General features: G+C 35.6%; 6 protein-coding genes across 11 annotated transcripts in view; 5 read left to right on the top strand and 1 right to left on the bottom strand.

Annotated features, from left to right (window-relative positions):
• Positions 1-544, top strand: part of LOC104779437 — a 5,451-nt gene extending 4,907 nt beyond the window's left edge. The window contains exon 2 of the mRNA XM_019244424.1: positions 16-544. Within this exon, the coding sequence (XP_019099969.1) occupies positions 16-325 (310 nt within the window). The 3' untranslated portion in view covers positions 326-544. The remainder of the gene's footprint in view (positions 1-15) is intronic.
• On the top strand, positions 1,219-11,784 carry LOC104779425 (probable ribose-5-phosphate isomerase 2). The gene is made up of 2 exons (XM_010503789.2): positions 1,219-1,281; positions 10,538-11,784. The coding sequence occupies exon 2, from the start codon at positions 10,693-10,695 to the stop codon at positions 11,500-11,502; it is 810 nt and encodes a 269-aa protein (XP_010502091.1). The 5' UTR covers positions 1,219-1,281; positions 10,538-10,692; the 3' UTR covers positions 11,503-11,784.
• LOC104779429 (probable ribose-5-phosphate isomerase 2) lies at positions 1,277-2,528 on the top strand. Its single transcript, XM_010503793.2, has one exon. It carries the CDS (start codon positions 1,437-1,439, stop codon positions 2,244-2,246), a length of 810 nt encoding a protein of 269 aa, XP_010502095.1. The 5' UTR covers positions 1,277-1,436; the 3' UTR covers positions 2,247-2,528.
• LOC104779428 (probable ribose-5-phosphate isomerase 2) lies at positions 5,819-7,260 on the top strand. Its single transcript, XM_010503792.2, has one exon. It carries the CDS (start codon positions 6,159-6,161, stop codon positions 6,966-6,968), a length of 810 nt encoding a protein of 269 aa, XP_010502094.1. The 5' UTR covers positions 5,819-6,158; the 3' UTR covers positions 6,969-7,260.
• Positions 14,286-16,436, top strand: LOC104779426. 6 transcript variants are annotated; one of them, XM_019244420.1, is made up of 6 exons: positions 14,286-14,447; positions 15,098-15,432; positions 15,530-15,601; positions 15,698-15,898; positions 15,982-16,062; positions 16,137-16,436. In XM_019244420.1, the coding sequence occupies exons 2-6, from the start codon at positions 15,187-15,189 to the stop codon at positions 16,314-16,316; spliced, it is 780 nt and encodes a 259-aa protein (XP_019099965.1). In that variant the 5' UTR covers positions 14,286-14,447; positions 15,098-15,186; the 3' UTR covers positions 16,317-16,436. The 6 variants fall into 6 exon arrangements, with proteins under 6 accessions (XP_019099965.1, XP_019099966.1, XP_019099967.1 ...); XM_019244421.1 differs by lacking the exon at positions 14,286-14,447 and adding an exon at positions 14,483-14,564; XM_019244422.1 differs by lacking the exon at positions 14,286-14,447 and adding an exon at positions 14,571-14,641.
• On the bottom strand, positions 16,415-20,555 carry LOC104779427 (sulfhydryl oxidase 2). Its single transcript, XM_010503791.1, has 12 exons — positions 20,177-20,555; positions 19,812-19,836; positions 19,637-19,729; positions 19,349-19,530; positions 19,112-19,181; positions 18,949-19,017; positions 18,778-18,854; positions 18,545-18,686; positions 18,422-18,462; positions 18,190-18,336; positions 16,882-17,313; positions 16,415-16,795 (listed from the first exon to the last, which is right to left on the bottom strand). The coding sequence occupies exons 1-12, from the start codon at positions 20,365-20,367 to the stop codon at positions 16,774-16,776; spliced, it is 1,491 nt and encodes a 496-aa protein (XP_010502093.1). The 5' UTR covers positions 20,368-20,555; the 3' UTR covers positions 16,415-16,773.

Here is a 21,044-nt window from a genome sequence, read left to right as displayed (position 1 = left end):
CTACGGAGGAGGGAGGTTGGTGGACGAGAACATGATCGTCCTTAGGAAACGCATACACGAGACGAAGATGGTTGAGCGTAACTACGAGCCTCCTTCTCACTGGATGGATTGGGAGAAGCGTTTCTACAGCAGCTACGACTCTGTTATCTGCGATTCCGTTGGTCTCCTTCAGAGCTTCCTCATGAACTCCCGCCCCACCGTAGCCATCGCAACCCTGCTCATCCTCCTCGTCAGCGTTCCCGTTTCCTCCACCGCCATCGCGTTTCTTCTTGTTGACCTCCTTCAGTGGCTTCTCGCCGCCGCTACATCTGCCAGCGTGGCCTGATATTTGATTATGTTAAATATATTACTTGCTTACTTTGTAAACCAACCCATATTCTTTGATTATTTTATCTGATGTTTTTTTTTCTACATTAGCTTAAGCCGTAAGATATGTGTACAGAGCTCGTTTATATATTCTTTCATGGGATTTTGTAATTTTCTTGATATGTACTAGTATATGTCAATTAATGAATGCGATGGTAATAAAATATTTGTTGATGAAGTTAGTGGAGTTTTTTTTTTTTTTTTGGTCCAATGTAATAATTTTGTTGGTAATTTCATTTTCTGATTTGTTTTTATTTTTTTTCCCCTAAAAGAAGGCGAGTGGACGATAGAACGGCGTCCCTGGTCGCCCCTTTTTGGTCCAAACAACTACTGCGTGACCTGTGACCATGTATATATAATCTTAACTTCTAGTTGCTGACTGTACATTAACAACGTTGTCCCAATGTTTTTCCTCTTGTTCAAAAATTGACCCGTACAATCTCCGCCGTCACGCTTTTTGATTTTATATAGCTCCATCATACTTAAAAAAGGTTAATTATATTAACCTAAGCAACTTTACTAATTTAGGGTGCGTGTGTGTGTGTGTGTGTGCGTCAAAAGAGTTCAAAACGGGAAGGGATTGTGGAAATGGTCATTAGAGTTTGGGGGTAGTTTATGAAAATAAGGGACAATAAAGTGGGACAGAAATAAAACTACAAAATCCGAAAGATTCGGGTCTGTCCTGTCCTCATTAATTAACCTCGAGAAAGACAAGTCTGGTATTCGTTTGTTCTCTCTCTTCTCCCCACAGACACAAACACAAACACACAAACACAAACCCTATCTTCTTCAGTCATATCTTCTTCACTTTAATTTTTCTTTTCTCCGCCACCACACAAAACCACATTCTTCTTCTTTGCATATTTCTCACGCTATTATTTATTTCTGAATTCTTCATCTCTATCTTTATATTATATATATATGCATTCATTCGACCTTGCATATACATCTTCCCTCAATCCCTAAATTTCTCTATTAAAAAAAATCAAACCTTTCTCTCCCAATTCTGCTGCTTCTCCATTTCCTTCTTTTCTGCAAAATCCATCCGAAGAGGGTTTCTTTTCTTTCGAATGGCGCTTGCGTATGATCCTCTCTTCATTTCCTCCTCCGACAAATCTTTGTCCGCCATCGATGTTGCCTCACCGCCACACCCCATGGTTTTGACCCAAGACGAGCTCAAACGTATCGCCGCTTACAAGGCCGTCGAATTCGTCCAATCCGGCATGGTCCTCGGCCTCGGTACCGGCTCCACCGCCAAACACGCCGTCGACCGCATCGGCGAGCTTCTCCGCCATGGCAAGCTCGACAACATCGTTGGTATACCGACGTCTAAGAAGACCCAGGAGCAGGCTCTGTCTCTCGGCATCCCTCTCTCTGATCTCGACGCACACCCCGTCATTGATCTCTCCATCGACGGCGCCGACGAGGTCGACCCTTTTCTCAACCTCGTCAAAGGCAGAGGAGGCTCTCTGCTTCGGGAGAAGATGATCGAAGGAGCTTCCAAGAAGTTCGTGGTGATCGTGGACGAGTCCAAGATGGTGAAGCACATTGGTGGGAGCAAGCTTGCTCTCCCCGTGGAGGTTGTGCCCTTCTGCTGGAAATTCACGTCGGAGAAGCTGCGGAACCTGCTGGAAGGGTACGGTTGTGAAGCCAATCTCAGATTGGGGGAGAAAGGTAAACCCTTTGTGACGGACAATGGGAATTACATAGTGGATATGCGCTTGGAGGAGGACATGGGTGATTTGGGAGCAGTGAGTGATGCGATTCTGAGGCTCCCTGGAGTTGTGGAGCATGGAATGTTTCTGGATATGGCTTCCACTGTTATCATTGCAGGTGAGCTTGGTGTTAAGATCAAGCACAAACACACCACCTCCTCTTGATTTTGTGTGTTTGGAGGGTAATTTAGGATTATTTAAAAGAGGATTGGTATGGGAGAAACGGATCATGGTTGTTGTATTGATTTAGATAGGTTTGGACTTTGGAGGATGTCACTGTGAGTGTGAGTGAGGAGGGATGATGATTATTATTCATTTCACACAGTTTTTGGATGCATTGACTATTCACAATTATCATCTATCTTTGTGAACGGCATTTTGTTGCTTCATTGCCCTTTTGAGTATGAATGCTTCTTCTTTCTAAAGTACTGTTGTTGGGCTTTGCTTTGCTTTGATTCATAGGCTCGCTACTGTATTTTCAATCAAAAGCCTTAAACTACAATCACATGTTGGGTTTGAATCCATAGATAAAAACTACATTCGGAATATCGCTCACCCTAGTTTTTGCAGCAAAGTAGACCGTTTTTTTTTCTTTTTTTTAGTCAACAAACATTCTATTAAAATAAGTTAAAATTTGTTATCTTTTGTTAGTTTAAGAGCATGATACAACCAGACTATGATGATTAAACAAGTGCACAACACCCGAATCAAACTATAACAAAAGATAACAAACAAAAAAAGTTAATAGAGATAGTGAAAATCCACTAAGAAGATAGGCCACATGAAGTGACGGGAGACTGACTAAGACCGAATCATTGATTGCAAAATATAAATTGCTACATTGAAATACAAAAATTCTGACAAGTTTTTAAAAACCTAATTTGCGACGAATCTTCACCTCTTTGAACAGGAAGGTAACATGTAACATGTAGGTTAAAAACGAATTTACATTTTAATTGACCGATTATACAGCTACTATATTTTTTCACAAGAGCAATAATACTCGACGCAATGGTTGGGCCATGAGGTTGAGAAGGGAACGAGGGATTATCATTTTAATTGGTTTCGGTGAAGTATTGGTTGGCCTAGAAAATCAAATACTATCCATAAACAAAAAACTGTTGTTATTTGGTTAGTTTATCAACCTGTCAAATGATGCCACAACTCATTCCACCGTGACACGGTTCACATACGTGACACTGACACGTGTCGTGCAGTTCGTGAAGAACAAACAAAACAAAAGAAAAAAAAAGAGAGAGAGAAATAATCCAACAAATTTGGTGGTTTTTTGTCAATTTCATATATTGTGTAAGGTATTCTTCTGTATGTTTGGGTTGTTTTCTTGGTCTACCTACTTCTCTTGAGTCCTTTGTCTCTTATATTATTTAGTACTAGAAAAAGTTCTATTAGATACGTAGATAAAATAAACGTAACAAAATATATTTAATTATTTTAAAGTACATTCAATAATAAAATATTAATTATTATAAAATTTAAAATTTACGTGAGTTAGAATATGATGTTTGATAAAAAATTTGTTTCGTTATTTATAGGAGAAACATGTGTGTTATCAATATATCATTAGGTTAATGGGAAGTTTTCAGTTTTGTTTGTCAAATATCATTAGTTATGGTTATATTTCAAAGAATAAATATGCCATGGATTTTCTTTCTGTTTTTTTCTTATTTTTGTAAAACATAAATTTTATAGAATTGATACATTAAAGTGTATTAATATGTTGAAAGTTTTTATTTTATTTTTTCAAACATCATCGGAGTTACATTATACAAAAATAAAGAAATACACTAAGATAATGTTAGTTGAATACAAACATTTATAGAATTTTCAAACTTATATGAGATTTGAGATATGAGGATTATTGAAATGTGTGTCTTTTCTTTTTATAAGAAAATTTAGAGTTAGAAGTCTATTATAAATTGATTATTTAATTGGATAGTTAATGCACTAATCCTTATATTAATTTATTATATTTATAAGAAGTTATATAAGCTATATGAGAGTTACAAAATGCAATAAATACATATTAATATATTTTACTATTTATTATGTTTCTAATTGTTATTAGTCATTCATTACAATACTAATAATATTATGGAAGTTACAAAAGTGTCAACATATAACACAAGTAAATAATTTCATTAAAATGAAATTTAGTATTTTAAAGATGAATATGATTATTAATATGAGAGTTATAAAATATGTGATAGAATATGAAATTTACTAAAATTTGTGAAAAGGTACATTTATTAGTTGTTTTGAGTATTCATTTTTTTATAGTTAATATAACTATAAATATATGATAAGAATTTCAGTCTAATCAAATTAATATAAGAGTTACAAAATATGTGATAGAATATAAAATTTAATCAAATATGTGAGAAGGGTAAATAAATACATGATAGGAATTTGAAGCAAAATGAATTATAGTTATATATATATATTCATTTTATATATTCATTTTTTTTAATAAACATATACTTTAGTTATTTCTCTCTAAATATTTATAATCAAATATATATATATATATATATATATACTTTAGTTTGTTTTAGTTAGAATTAAAAAAAATAATGTAATAATCAAATCATGTTAATTATTTCTATTAAAGTTCAAAAATAAAATAAAAAAAAATCATTATTTTGGGCAATATGCTAAACAAATTAAAGAATAAACTGAATATTTAATGTATAATATCAATTATATTTTGTTGAAATATAAATATGCATAATATAATGTCTATTCTATAAAGTTAATTAGAAAAATATACTAAAAATATTAAATATTAAAGAGCAAATGGCACATGTCACAAGAGTGTCTGGGCACGACGTGTATGTGTGTATCCATGTACTACTGCTACTATACGGATACGTCTCCAGATGATAATGATATTTTTTTCTTTTGGGGATATAAATAGAGTAAACTAACAATCATAAGATTCGAGAATCTATTACTCCATCTCTTTGCNATTACTTGCTTACTTTGTAAACCAACCCATATTCTTTGATTATTTTATCTGATGTTTTTTTTTCTACATTAGCTTAAGCCGTAAGATATGTGTACAGAGCTCGTTTATATATTCTTTCATGGGATTTTGTAATTTTCTTGATATGTACTAGTATATGTCAATTAATGAATGCGATGGTAATAAAATATTTGTTGATGAAGTTAGTGGAGTTTTTTTTTTTTTTTTGGTCCAATGTAATAATTTTGTTGGTAATTTCATTTTCTGATTTGTTTTTATTTTTTTTCCCCTAAAAGAAGGCGAGTGGACGATAGAACGGCGTCCCTGGTCGCCCCTTTTTGGTCCAAACAACTACTGCGTGACCTGTGACCATGTATATATAATCTTAACTTCTAGTTGCTGACTGTACATTAACAACGTTGTCCCAATGTTTTTCCTCTTGTTCAAAAATTGACCCGTACAATCTCCGCCGTCACGCTTTTTGATTTTATATAGCTCCATCATACTTAAAAAAGGTTAATTATATTAACCTAAGCAACTTTACTAATTTAGGGTGCGTGTGTGTGTGTGTGTGTGCGTCAAAAGAGTTCAAAACGGGAAGGGATTGTGGAAATGGTCATTAGAGTTTGGGGGTAGTTTATGAAAATAAGGGACAATAAAGTGGGACAGAAATAAAACTACAAAATCCGAAAGATTCGGGTCTGTCCTGTCCTCATTAATTAACCTCGAGAAAGACAAGTCTGGTATTCGTTTGTTCTCTCTCTTCTCCCCACAGACACAAACACAAACACACAAACACAAACCCTATCTTCTTCAGTCATATCTTCTTCACTTTAATTTTTCTTTTCTCCGCCACCACACAAAACCACATTCTTCTTCTTTGCATATTTCTCACGCTATTATTTATTTCTGAATTCTTCATCTCTATCTTTATATTATATATATATGCATTCATTCGACCTTGCATATACATCTTCCCTCAATCCCTAAATTTCTCTATTAAAAAAAATCAAACCTTTCTCTCCCAATTCTGCTGCTTCTCCATTTCCTTCTTTTCTGCAAAATCCATCCGAAGAGGGTTTCTTTTCTTTCGAATGGCGCTTGCGTATGATCCTCTCTTCATTTCCTCCTCCGACAAATCTTTGTCCGCCATCGATGTTGCCTCACCGCCACACCCCATGGTTTTGACCCAAGACGAGCTCAAACGTATCGCCGCTTACAAGGCCGTCGAATTCGTCCAATCCGGCATGGTCCTCGGCCTCGGTACCGGCTCCACCGCCAAACACGCCGTCGACCGCATCGGCGAGCTTCTCCGCCATGGCAAGCTCGACAACATCGTTGGTATACCGACGTCTAAGAAGACCCAGGAGCAGGCTCTGTCTCTCGGCATCCCTCTCTCTGATCTCGACGCACACCCCGTCATTGATCTCTCCATCGACGGCGCCGACGAGGTCGACCCTTTTCTCAACCTCGTCAAAGGCAGAGGAGGCTCTCTGCTTCGGGAGAAGATGATCGAAGGAGCTTCCAAGAAGTTCGTGGTGATCGTGGACGAGTCCAAGATGGTGAAGCACATTGGTGGGAGCAAGCTTGCTCTCCCCGTGGAGGTTGTGCCCTTCTGCTGGAAATTCACGTCGGAGAAGCTGCGGAACCTGCTGGAAGGGTACGGTTGTGAAGCCAATCTCAGATTGGGGGAGAAAGGTAAACCCTTTGTGACGGACAATGGGAATTACATAGTGGATATGCGCTTGGAGGAGGACATGGGTGATTTGGGAGCAGTGAGTGATGCGATTCTGAGGCTCCCTGGAGTTGTGGAGCATGGAATGTTTCTGGATATGGCTTCCACTGTTATCATTGCAGGTGAGCTTGGTGTTAAGATCAAGCACAAACACACCACCTCCTCTTGATTTTGTGTGTTTGGAGGGTAATTTAGGATTATTTAAAAGAGGATTGGTATGGGAGAAACGGATCATGGTTGTTGTATTGATTTAGATAGGTTTGGACTTTGGAGGATGTCACTGTGAGTGTGAGTGAGGAGGGATGATGATTATTATTCATTTCACACAGTTTTTGGATGCATTGACTATTCACAATTATCATCTATCTTTGTGAACGGCATTTTGTTGCTTCATTGCCCTTTTGAGTATGAATGCTTCTTCTTTCTAAAGTACTGTTGTTGGGCTTTGCTTTGCTTTGATTCATAGGCTCGCTACTGTATTTTCAATCAAAAGCCTTAAACTACAATCACATGTTGGGTTTGAATCCATAGATAAAAACTACATTCGGAATATCGCTCACCCTAGTTTTTGCAGCAAAGTAGACCGTTTTTTTTTCTTTTTTTTAGTCAACAAACATTCTATTAAAATAAGTTAAAATTTGTTATCTTTTGTTAGTTTAAGAGCATGATACAACCAGACTATGATGATTAAACAAGTGCACAACACCCGAATCAAACTATAACAAAAGATAACAAACAAAAAAAGTTAATAGAGATAGTGAAAATCCACTAAGAAGATAGGCCACATGAAGTGACGGGAGACTGACTAAGACCGAATCATTGATTGCAAAATATAAATTGCTACATTGAAATACAAAAATTCTGACAAGTTTTTAAAAACCTAATTTGCGACGAATCTTCACCTCTTTGAACAGGAAGGTAACATGTAACATGTAGGTTAAAAACGAATTTACATTTTAATTGACCGATTATACAGCTACTATATTTTTTCACAAGAGCAATAATACTCGACGCAATGGTTGGGCCATGAGGTTGAGAAGGGAACGAGGGATTATCATTTTAATTGGTTTCGGTGAAGTATTGGTTGGCCTAGAAAATCAAATACTATCCATAAACAAAAAACTGTTGTTATTTGGTTAGTTTATCAACCTGTCAAATGATGCCACAACTCATTCCACCGTGACACGGTTCACATACGTGACACTGACACGTGTCGTGCAGTTCGTGAAGAACAAACAAAACAAAAGAAAAAAAAAGAGAGAGAGAAATAATCCAACAAATTTGGTGGTTTTTTGTCAATTTCATATATTGTGTAAGGTATTCTTCTGTATGTTTGGGTTGTTTTCTTGGTCTACCTACTTCTCTTGAGTCCTTTGTCTCTTATATTATTTAGTACTAGAAAAAGTTCTATTAGATACGTAGATAAAATAAACGTAACAAAATATATTTAATTATTTTAAAGTACATTCAATAATAAAATATTAATTATTATAAAATTTAAAATTTACGTGAGTTAGAATATGATGTTTGATAAAAAATTTGTTTCGTTATTTATAGGAGAAACATGTGTGTTATCAATATATCATTAGGTTAATGGGAAGTTTTCAGTTTTGTTTGTCAAATATCATTAGTTATGGTTATATTTCAAAGAATAAATATGCCATGGATTTTCTTTCTGTTTTTTTCTTATTTTTGTAAAACATAAATTTTATAGAATTGATACATTAAAGTGTATTAATATGTTGAAAGTTTTTATTTTATTTTTTCAAACATCATCGGAGTTACATTATACAAAAATAAAGAAATACACTAAGATAATGTTAGTTGAATACAAACATTTATAGAATTTTCAAACTTATATGAGATTTGAGATATGAGGATTATTGAAATGTGTGTCTTTTCTTTTTATAAGAAAATTTAGAGTTAGAAGTCTATTATAAATTGATTATTTAATTGGATAGTTAATGCACTAATCCTTATATTAATTTATTATATTTATAAGAAGTTATATAAGCTATATGAGAGTTACAAAATGCAATAAATACATATTAATATATTTTACTATTTATTATGTTTCTAATTGTTATTAGTCATTCATTACAATACTAATAATATTATGGAAGTTACAAAAGTGTCAACATATAACACAAGTAAATAATTTCATTAAAATGAAATTTAGTATTTTAAAGATGAATATGATTATTAATATGAGAGTTATAAAATATGTGATAGAATATGAAATTTACTAAAATTTGTGAAAAGGTACATTTATTAGTTGTTTTGAGTATTCATTTTTTTATAGTTAATATAACTATAAATATATGATAAGAATTTCAGTCTAATCAAATTAATATAAGAGTTACAAAATATGTGATAGAATATAAAATTTAATCAAATATGTGAGAAGGGTAAATAAATACATGATAGGAATTTGAAGCAAAATGAATTATAGTTATATATATATATTCATTTTATATATTCATTTTTTTTAATAAACATATACTTTAGTTATTTCTCTCTAAATATTTATAATCAAATATATATATATATATATATATATACTTTAGTTTGTTTTAGTTAGAATTAAAAAAAATAATGTAATAATCAAATCATGTTAATTATTTCTATTAAAGTTCAAAAATAAAATAAAAAAAAATCATTATTTTGGGCAATATGCTAAACAAATTAAAGAATAAACTGAATATTTAATGTATAATATCAATTATATTTTGTTGAAATATAAATATGCATAATATAATGTCTATTCTATAAAGTTAATTAGAAAAATATACTAAAAATATTAAATATTAAAGAGCAAATGGCACATGTCACAAGAGTGTCTGGGCACGACGTGTATGTGTGTATCCATGTACTACTGCTACTATACGGATACGTCTCCAGATGATAATGATATTTTTTTCTTTTGGGGATATAAATAGAGTAAACTAACAATCATAAGATTCGAGAATCTATTACTCCATCTCTTTGCTTCATCTGTAAACACACACAACTTTATCTTTGATGCCCCTCTCTAAATCTAAACCTGACTGAGAATAATTCGGAAATCAGAGAGAAAGAAAGGAAGCTTTTGTGAAGGCTTTAGCGTCAGGAAAGGTAAAATTAAAATAAAATAAAATACGATTCTCGTCTTTTAAGTCTCCTTTTTCTTCGCTTTTCCACTTCTTCTTCTTTTCTTCTTCTCTTCTTTTCAGACAATAACAGAACAAAACGGTACAACAACCATCCTTTGCTCTTTTCCTCCCTGTCCTAAAATTTGGCTCTGCCTCTCGCTTCTTCCTCTGTTTTTGGTTTACTTTTTTATCTTTGCTTTCTATTATTATTTTGTCTCCTAAGTACGGTTTCGTATAAGCGTATTCTTGATTCATTCAAAAGTTTCTTTAATTTTTCTGGGGGTAAAATTCAGATCCCTTGGCGTCCTTCTTGTTCCTTGATTTTTTTTAACTTTTTATTTTCCATGTTTGTATAGTCTCTCGAGTAAACCGTTTCGATAAACTTGTGCAGCTTATTTATTTGGTCAAAAGAAAAGAAAAGTACAGCTTTTGTGTTCTGGTAACCAAACCAGCTTTTGATTTAGCTTTACCTTAACCACCATGGCCGGCAGAAAACTGTTTGCTTCCATCTAATTGTTTATCTTCATTCATGAGCAGCTTCTAATTTAATCCACATGTTCATGTTGCGTACGGAATCTNGAATTCTTCATCTCTATCTTTATATTATATATATATGCATTCATTCGACCTTGCATATACATCTTCCCTCAATCCCTAAATTTCTCTATTAAAAAAAATCAAACCTTTCTCTCCCAATTCTGCTGCTTCTCCATTTCCTTCTTTTCTGCAAAATCCATCCGAAGAGGGTTTCTTTTCTTTCGAATGGCGCTTGCGTATGATCCTCTCTTCATTTCCTCCTCCGACAAATCTTTGTCCGCCATCGATGTTGCCTCACCGCCACACCCCATGGTTTTGACCCAAGACGAGCTCAAACGTATCGCCGCTTACAAGGCCGTCGAATTCGTCCAATCCGGCATGGTCCTCGGCCTCGGTACCGGCTCCACCGCCAAACACGCCGTCGACCGCATCGGCGAGCTTCTCCGCCATGGCAAGCTCGACAACATCGTTGGTATACCGACGTCTAAGAAGACCCAGGAGCAGGCTCTGTCTCTCGGCATCCCTCTCTCTGATCTCGACGCACACCCCGTCATTGATCTCTCCATCGACGGCGCCGACGAGGTCGACCCTTTTCTCAACCTCGTCAAAGGCAGAGGAGGCTCTCTGCTTCGGGAGAAGATGATCGAAGGAGCTTCCAAGAAGTTCGTGGTGATCGTGGACGAGTCCAAGATGGTGAAGCACATTGGTGGGAGCAAGCTTGCTCTCCCCGTGGAGGTTGTGCCCTTCTGCTGGAAATTCACGTCGGAGAAGCTGCGGAACCTGCTGGAAGGGTACGGTTGTGAAGCCAATCTCAGATTGGGGGAGAAAGGTAAACCCTTTGTGACGGACAATGGGAATTACATAGTGGATATGCGCTTGGAGGAGGACATGGGTGATTTGGGAGCAGTGAGTGATGCGATTCTGAGGCTCCCTGGAGTTGTGGAGCATGGAATGTTTCTGGATATGGCTTCCACTGTTATCATTGCAGGTGAGCTTGGTGTTAAGATCAAGCACAAACACACCACCTCCTCTTGATTTTGTGTGTTTGGAGGGTAATTTAGGATTATTTAAAAGAGGATTGGTATGGGAGAAACGGATCATGGTTGTTGTATTGATTTAGATAGGTTTGGACTTTGGAGGATGTCACTGTGAGTGTGAGTGAGGAGGGATGATGATTATTATTCATTTCACACAGTTTTTGGATGCATTGACTATTCACAATTATCATCTATCTTTGTGAACGGCATTTTGTTGCTTCATTGCCCTTTTGAGTATGAATGCTTCTTCTTTCTAAAGTACTGTTGTTGGGCTTTGCTTTGCTTTGATTCATAGGCTCGCTACTGTATTTTCAATCAAAAGCCTTAAACTACAATCACATGTTGGGTTTGAATCCATAGATAAAAACTACATTCGGAATATCGCTCACCCTAGTTTTTGCAGCAAAGTAGACCGTTTTTTTTTCTTTTTTTTAGTCAACAAACATTCTATTAAAATAAGTTAAAATTTGTTATCTTTTGTTAGTTTAAGAGCATGATACAACCAGACTATGATGATTAAACAAGTGCACAACACCCGAATCAAACTATAACAAAAGATAACAAACAAAAAAAGTTAATAGAGATAGTGAAAATCCACTAAGAAGATAGGCCACATGAAGTGACGGGAGACTGACTAAGACCGAATCATTGATTGCAAAATATAAATTGCTACATTGAAATACAAAAATTCTGACAAGTTTTTAAAAACCTAATTTGCGACGAATCTTCACCTCTTTGAACAGGAAGGTAACATGTAACATGTAGGTTAAAAACGAATTTACATTTTAATTGACCGATTATACAGCTACTATATTTTTTCACAAGAGCAATAATACTCGACGCAATGGTTGGGCCATGAGGTTGAGAAGGGAACGAGGGATTATCATTTTAATTGGTTTCGGTGAAGTATTGGTTGGCCTAGAAAATCAAATACTATCCATAAACAAAAAACTGTTGTTATTTGGTTAGTTTATCAACCTGTCAAATGATGCCACAACTCATTCCACCGTGACACGGTTCACATACGTGACACTGACACGTGTCGTGCAGTTCGTGAAGAACAAACAAAACAAAAGAAAAAAAAAGAGAGAGAGAAATAATCCAACAAATTTGGTGGTTTTTTGTCAATTTCATATATTGTGTAAGGTATTCTTCTGTATGTTTGGGTTGTTTTCTTGGTCTACCTACTTCTCTTGAGTCCTTTGTCTCTTATATTATTTAGTACTAGAAAAAGTTCTATTAGATACGTAGATAAAATAAACGTAACAAAATATATTTAATTATTTTAAAGTACATTCAATAATAAAATATTAATTATTATAAAATTTAAAATTTACGTGAGTTAGAATATGATGTTTGATAAAAAATTTGTTTCGTTATTTATAGGAGAAACATGTGTGTTATCAATATATCATTAGGTTAATGGGAAGTTTTCAGTTTTGTTTGTCAAATATCATTAGTTATGGTTATATTTCAAAGAATAAATATGCCATGGATTTTCTTTCTGTTTTTTTCTTATTTTTGTAAAACATAAATTTTATAGAATTGATACATTAAAGTGTATTAATATGTTGAAAGTTTTTATTTTATTTTTTCAAACATCATCGGAGTTACATTATACAAAAATAAAGAAATACACTAAGATAATGTTAGTTGAATACAAACATTTATAGAATTTTCAAACTTATATGAGATTTGAGATATGAGGATTATTGAAATGTGTGTCTTTTCTTTTTATAAGAAAATTTAGAGTTAGAAGTCTATTATAAATTGATTATTTAATTGGATAGTTAATGCACTAATCCTTATATTAATTTATTATATTTATAAGAAGTTATATAAGCTATATGAGAGTTACAAAATGCAATAAATACATATTAATATATTTTACTATTTATTATGTTTCTAATTGTTATTAGTCATTCATTACAATACTAATAATATTATGGAAGTTACAAAAGTGTCAACATATAACACAAGTAAATAATTTCATTAAAATGAAATTTAGTATTTTAAAGATGAATATGATTATTAATATGAGAGTTATAAAATATGTGATAGAATATGAAATTTACTAAAATTTGTGAAAAGGTACATTTATTAGTTGTTTTGAGTATTCATTTTTTTATAGTTAATATAACTATAAATATATGATAAGAATTTCAGTCTAATCAAATTAATATAAGAGTTACAAAATATGTGATAGAATATAAAATTTAATCAAATATGTGAGAAGGGTAAATAAATACATGATAGGAATTTGAAGCAAAATGAATTATAGTTATATATATATATTCATTTTATATATTCATTTTTTTTAATAAACATATACTTTAGTTATTTCTCTCTAAATATTTATAATCAAATATATATATATATATATATATATACTTTAGTTTGTTTTAGTTAGAATTAAAAAAAATAATGTAATAATCAAATCATGTTAATTATTTCTATTAAAGTTCAAAAATAAAATAAAAAAAAATCATTATTTTGGGCAATATGCTAAACAAATTAAAGAATAAACTGAATATTTAATGTATAATATCAATTATATTTTGTTGAAATATAAATATGCATAATATAATGTCTATTCTATAAAGTTAATTAGAAAAATATACTAAAAATATTAAATATTAAAGAGCAAATGGCACATGTCACAAGAGTGTCTGGGCACGACGTGTATGTGTGTATCCATGTACTACTGCTACTATACGGATACGTCTCCAGATGATAATGATATTTTTTTCTTTTGGGGATATAAATAGAGTAAACTAACAATCATAAGATTCGAGAATCTATTACTCCATCTCTTTGCTTCATCTGTAAACACACACAACTTTATCTTTGATGCCCCTCTCTAAATCTAAACCTGACTGAGAATAATTCGGAAATCAGAGAGAAAGAAAGGAAGCTTTTGTGAAGGCTTTAGCGTCAGGAAAGGTAAAATTAAAATAAAATAAAATACGATTCTCGTCTTTTAAGTCTCCTTTTTCTTCGCTTTTCCACTTCTTCTTCTTTTCTTCTTCTCTTCTTTTCAGACAATAACAGAACAAAACGGTACAACAACCATCCTTTGCTCTTTTCCTCCCTGTCCTAAAATTTGGCTCTGCCTCTCGCTTCTTCCTCTGTTTTTGGTTTACTTTTTTATCTTTGCTTTCTATTATTATTTTGTCTCCTAAGTACGGTTTCGTATAAGCGTATTCTTGATTCATTCAAAAGTTTCTTTAATTTTTCTGGGGGTAAAATTCAGATCCCTTGGCGTCCTTCTTGTTCCTTGATTTTTTTTAACTTTTTATTTTCCATGTTTGTATAGTCTCTCGAGTAAACCGTTTCGATAAACTTGTGCAGCTTATTTATTTGGTCAAAAGAAAAGAAAAGTACAGCTTTTGTGTTCTGGTAACCAAACCAGCTTTTGATTTAGCTTTACCTTAACCACCATGGCCGGCAGAAAACTGTTTGCTTCCATCTAATTGTTTATCTTCATTCATGAGCAGCTTCTAATTTAATCCACATGTTCATGTTGCGTACGGAATCTCCTTTAGCATTGAATGCAAATGCTGACCCCTAACCCCATTATTTTCTATTCGCAGCTAAAAAAGAAGAAAGGGAAAAATATATATAAGAGTTGTTTCTTCAGCTGCAAGTTTCTTTCTATACCGTGATAGTAGAGAGAGGCAACATGGGAGATCATTTCGTGCTGCTGGTGGATCGGTTGATAACAGAATCCACCATCGAGGCTGCTATTCAGAGCAGGAACCGTATGTTGCAAGCTAGTACACCCGTCGAGGAATGTACGGTCCTCGATGAGAAAACGCTTGAGAAGCTGCGTAACGGTGATCTGTCAATGGCTCAGTGCAGGATCTGTCACGACGAGGATTTGGATTCAAACATGGAGACTCCTTGTTCTTGCAGCGGCAGCTTGAAGGTAAACACAGAATTACAAAACTTTCTTTTGCCCACCACTTAAGAGAACATCGTTTTGATTATATGATCAATGTGTTTTTTGTTGTTGTTATTGGCAGTATGCGCATCGGAGGTGCGTGCAGAGATGGTGTAACGAGAAAGGTGACACCAACTGCGAGATATGCCATCAGGTTTGTCTCCTCCTTCTCCTTGTCTCTCTCTCTCTCTTTATCTTTTCCTTCTGAACGCAGCAGTCTCATCTGATCACATATGTATGATTTGTTCAGGAATTCAAGCCAGATTATACAGCACCGCCTCCGTTGCTAGAGCTGGGTCACGTTCCGCTCCATTTCAGGGGAAACTGGGGGATCTCTCAACGGGAGCATCGTTTCATCACAGTTGTACCTGCTGATTCCACTTTTATCGATCAACAATATCCTCTTTCTTCCACCACAAGCTTCATATGCTGCCGTTCCCTTGTCCTCATTGTACGGTCCACCACTATCCTCTTTTTCCCCCACCAAACCAACACGTTGATGTCTTTACTCATGTTTATGTTTGTAATCTGCAGTTCATGGCTCTTCTCATTCTCCGACATACCCTCCCTCTAGTCCTCACCGGATCAAACCTCCATGTCTTCCCTTTGTTCACGGTGAGTTTATCACTCTCACAACAGATTCAAGGGGAGTAAATTGATGAGCCCTAATTGATTACTTTGGTTTTCAGTTGTTGTTTCTAAGAGTACTCGGAATCATGCTACCCATCTATGTCGTCACCAAAGCAGTCGCTACCTGCCGTCGCCATTCTCAGACCTTAGACACCTCTTACCCGGAAGATTCATCGGATGATGAAACAGAATCATGGCGCCTGCCTCAAACGCAATCTTACATTATAGGCGTGCGATGAGCACCATTATTTTCTTTCACACACACAAGTCAAATGTCACTGTAAATATAATTTCTGGCTTGTACATGTAAAATGTTGGATTGGTTTAACAGATTAAAAAAAGAAAAGAAAATTATCTCATTCGCAAAGCTCTCTTCTCTTTCCCAGATCTGCAAATTGCATATGCAGATAGACAAAGACTCACCTTGAATTTCTTACACAACAACTCTAACCAGATAGTCCGATACAAAATTATAAAACACTATAAAGACTCCTATAAAAGATCCCAACATTCACAAGTGTCTCTGTGTGTGTGTATCCCAAAATTCAAGAGAAGAATCTGGACTATCGTTCAAAATCAGAGACAAAAGTTACAAGGAAAGGACCTGCAGCAAGCAACTTTGGGATCCCAACTCCAAACAAGAACCCTTGTGTTTGTTGTCCGTAAGATATGAAAACATCAAGAGCTTCTTGTAGATTAGTTCCAGCTTCTCCTCGGCCTGAAAAGAAAAGGTGGCCACAACTGGTAAGAAACACAGGAGTTGGTAGCTACCACTAGATTTATATAGATAGATGGAAGTAATACTTGCGATTCTTCTGCTGTGTCCTCCAGTAACAGGCAAGCGCCCCAAATGCACAGCTGGCGATGGCTATTGCCAATGCAGCTCCAATCGGCACAACCAGAGCGTTGGTGGCTACTGTCAAGTCTCCAGTGGCTGGAACAGTCTCTTCCTTCCTCCCGATAACACTCTTTTCCTTGTAAAGGGAGACGAGCTTCGGCCCATAGTAGTTCTTCAAAAAATTGTAGACATGGTCGTGATCCCACTCTATGCTTTTCTGATTACTTGAGAGATAGCACAATGGGCAAAGCTCCTTTGGTGGCCATATGATCTTGGGGAACTTGGGGTCACCTGTACCAAGAGAAGCTTCGTCTTTCATGAGCCTCTCGTTGACCTTGTTGTGTGTACTCCACACCCACAAGACGAAATCACGTGCCTTTTTGAAAGGTGTTTTGACACTATCCATGAAACGCATGCATATATGTGGCTTAGACGTTTAGTTGAGCAAATACCACGATTATTCGAGCTATGAGTTGTTTTTATTGTTACCTCAAACACATGTCGTTGAAATGCAGGCGGCATTCATCACACATGAAGAAGTTGTTGACGAAATCGCATATTGCCGTGAATGCAAAATGGCTTTCTCCATCCTCAACCCTCACGGAAAGTGAATGTATCAGAACCCATAATCCACAGCTACAGTCAAGCATATTAGAAATACTTCAGATACATACCAGTGGGGAAAATGGAATTGAAGGATCACGGTAACAAACTACAGTACCTGAATCCACGAGTATCGTTCTTGCTGCCACGGCAAAACATCTACCAAATAAGATATTAGGATAAGCAGATCTCTAATGTGGTATACAGGAAAACAGTAACAGAGTTGGTAGCTAGCACTCACGTAGTATCCACGTGGAACATCCTTTCCACAAATAGGGTAATTTCCCAAGGTATCCTTCCCTCCAGATTTTTCGTAAGAGCAATTTCCAGAAGGGCATAAATCATCATAGTTCACTAGAATTTCTGCAGCTCCTTTCCGACACCTATAGAATATCATTTCACAATTAGTGTGGAAAAAGAGACTAACCATCGGAATGCTTGTGACGGCGTTAGAGTGATGAGACTTTAGTTTACCTCCTGGAAAGATGATGTGCTGCTAGAAGCTGGATAAATCTTATAAATGAAGCACTTGTTTCAGATGACTTAATGGCCTGTACATGTCATGAAACTACTTATTCATTGACAAAACTGAGCGGAAGGAAGAAGGTNTAGACGTTTAGTTGAGCAAATACCACGATTATTCGAGCTATGAGTTGTGTTTTTATTGTTACCTCAAACACATGTCGTTGAAATGCAGGCGGCATTCATCACACATGAAGAAGTTGTTGACGAAATCGCATATTGCCGTGAATGCAAAATGGCTTTCTCCATCCTCAACCCTCACGGAAAGTGAATGTATCAGAACCCATAATCCACAGCTACAGTCAAGCATATTAGAAATACTTCAGATACATACCAGTGGGGAAAATGGAATTGAAGGATCACGGTAACAAACTACAGTACCTGAATCCACGAGTATCGTTCTTGCTGCCACGGCAAAACATCTACCAAATAAGATATTAGGATAAGCAGATCTCTAATGTGGTATACAGGAAAACAGTAACAGAGTTGGTAGCTAGCACTCACGTAGTATCCACGTGGAACATCCTTTCCACAAATAGGGTAATTTCCCAAGGTATCCTTCCCTCCAGATTTTTCGTAAGAGCAATTTCCAGAAGGGCATAAATCATCATAGTTCACTAGAATTTCTGCAGCTCCTTTCCGACACCTATAGAATATCATTTCACAATTAGTGTGGAAAAAGAGACTAACCATCGGAATGCTTGTGACGGCGTTAGAGTGATGAGACTTTAGTTTACCTCCTGGAAAGATGATGTGCTGCTAGAAGCTGGATAAATCTTATAAATGAAGCACTTGTTTCAGATGACTTAATGGCCTGTACATGTCATGAAACTACTTATTCATTGACAAAACTGAGCGGAAGGAAGAAGGTAATATACAAACACAATAATCACACAAATTTTCTCTACCTTCTGCACCAAAATGATATCAAAAGCTTCTGCGGTTGCTTCCTCAACGTCATACACAGCCTGAGAAATCTGTGGCAAAACCACCCAGATATCTTAAAGCTGTTTAATCTTAAAAGAAATGCTAATAATCTCAGTAAAATTAGGCAGAGATCAGTCTTGAAACCTGGTTGTAGTCGGTTAGATTCGACAGGGAATGTTCGTTTTCGAATTTCTGATCATCCAAGGCATAAGAACTGCATAATATGGAGAGAAATAAAACAGAGATAAGTAGGATGTGATTTTGGCAAACTAGCTCAGGAAAGTTATAGATACACTTAAAAGCTGGAAAAAAAAGTTCAGATATACAGTTCGAGGCAAAGCTGAAGATAAAAGTCCAGGGCATTCATTTCATGGCAAAAACCTGTCTATCTGCTTGTTAATCCAGTTGAGCAAACGGTCAGCTGTGCGGCCGTCATCAATAACAAGGATCTCGCTTTTATCCTTTTGAGGTTCCCAAGTGGCAGAGACAAACTTTGTAGGAGGACCCCAAAAGAGCATTGGATAATGAGAAACAGAGAACTTGTCACAGAGCTTGGTATTCGTCTGTGCTGCCAGGGAAGTCATCATATGGTGACGGACTTAGCATCAGAAAACAGTGAAGCAACAACATAGATGAACTTAATTTAGAACCGACCCATGAAGTAAGTACCTTCAATGCACAATCAACTCTGGTCATCAAAACGATTCCGGGATGTATTGCGTCTGGTCCATTGAAGAGCCTTGCGACCTTCTCGTAATGAGGCTGCAGAGTATAAAAAGGGTTGGTTTTATGGAATGTCAATTAAAACAGGTAGAAGAACCAAAGATGAGGCTTATGTTGTTACCTTGTAGTTTCTACAGGCAGGACACCTAGAAATAATAAAGTGAAACGATACACAGATCAGTATACGTCAAAAACTAGTACTGTGGAAAAAAAAAAAAAAAAGCATTTGCTAATCATCTATTAGCAAATGATTAGAAAGAAGCATCACGAATAGTAAGGAAGGAGGACCATAATGTTAAAAACTCTTAATTTCTGATAAGAACACTTGCAACGCTACTAGATCCAGCAGCACCAAACTTTTAGGTAGAACAAAAAGTGCAAAAGAACCCCCACCAACCAAACCCAAAACTGGAGATTTTTTTTTTTAATTTCAAAGCAATCCAATTTTAATAATAAAATGGTCTGCGGGATTAGGGGAGAACTGACCAGTGAGCGAAGAATTCGACGACGGCATACTTGGCGGGGGTGTCTTTAAGAACTGAATCGAAGTTGGAAGTGTTCAATTCAACAGCTCTGTCTTTTTGATCGGCGATTTCCCGGAGAATCAAGCGCGAGCCAGGGGTGGAAGACGCGGCGATTACAAGGCCGAAGAACAAAAGCAGATGCACCAAAGACATCAAATCGAATCGAAGCGTCCTATCGAGAGAAGACGAACCCCTCCTCTGAGATTTCAAAGTTTTTAAAAATCTTTTCTTTTTTTTGGTTTTCTCTTCTCAACAAAAAGGAGGAAGCGAAGAAGATCTACAGAAGAAAGCTTCTTCCCTCCTCTTCCATTGAGAGAAACGAAGCGCTTTGTGATATAGAAGCTCTACAACGACGTCGCACTCTTGAACTCCGTTACTTTTCGTAATGGGCTTTACTCATATAACGCTGTTGGGCCCTTTTGGGCTATCTGTCACAGATCACACCTCATTCGAAAACTTGATCATATTTGTATAAGAAAATATTTTCTAATCCATTTTGTTATTATTAAACTCATATAATTTGGAAGCCAGGCAAAAAGAAGACTATAAATTTGGTGGTCATGTGCACATCCCTCTAATAGTAAATAATAAAGGCTACTTAACTGATCAAAAAGTAGCCGGCTATGGCAGAATACAGAGTCACTTGCGCTATATAGTACAGCAACATATGAGATTGATTGCATTTCACTCGTATCAAGAGTTTTTTTTTTTTTTTTTTTTTTTTTTNATCTATCATGTACAAGTATAATTGTTTGACTATCACAATTTGAAAGCCTTAATTATAATAAGAAAGACCCACCAATTTATAATGTTACAGTACGTTACTTTGA

The sequence above is a fragment of the Camelina sativa genome, chromosome 4 (assembly GCF_000633955.1).
Source record: "Camelina sativa cultivar DH55 chromosome 4, Cs, whole genome shotgun sequence".
Taxonomy (NCBI): Eukaryota; Viridiplantae; Streptophyta; class Magnoliopsida; order Brassicales; family Brassicaceae; genus Camelina; species Camelina sativa.
This window is presented reverse-complemented; position numbering and strand designations above follow the sequence as displayed.

Excerpts from the sequence above, each read along its gene's own strand:
- LOC104779426 (XM_019244420.1), top strand. The coding sequence starts at position 15,187 with ATGGGAGATCATTTCGTGCTGCTGGTGGATCGGTTGATAACAGAATCC. Across the intron at positions 15,899-15,981 it reads GCCGTTCCCTTGTCCTCATT|TTCATGGCTCTTCTCATTCT; the intron begins GTACGGTCCACC and ends TGTAATCTGCAG. Across the intron at positions 16,063-16,136 it reads ATGTCTTCCCTTTGTTCACG|TTGTTGTTTCTAAGAGTACT; the intron begins GTGAGTTTATCA and ends TTTGGTTTTCAG.
- LOC104779427 (XM_010503791.1), bottom strand. The coding sequence starts at position 20,367 with ATGTCTTTGGTGCATCTGCTTTTGTTCTTCGGCCTTGTAATCGCCGCG. Across the intron at positions 19,018-19,111 it reads ATCTAACCGACTACAACCAG|ATTTCTCAGGCTGTGTATGA; the intron begins GTTTCAAGACTG and ends GTTTTGCCACAG. Across the intron at positions 18,687-18,777 it reads GCACATCATCTTTCCAGGAG|GTGTCGGAAAGGAGCTGCAG; the intron begins GTAAACTAAAGT and ends GATATTCTATAG.
- LOC104779429 (XM_010503793.2), top strand. The coding sequence starts at position 1,437 with ATGGCGCTTGCGTATGATCCTCTCTTCATTTCCTCCTCCGACAAATCT.
- LOC104779425 (XM_010503789.2), top strand. The coding sequence starts at position 10,693 with ATGGCGCTTGCGTATGATCCTCTCTTCATTTCCTCCTCCGACAAATCT.
- LOC104779428 (XM_010503792.2), top strand. The coding sequence starts at position 6,159 with ATGGCGCTTGCGTATGATCCTCTCTTCATTTCCTCCTCCGACAAATCT.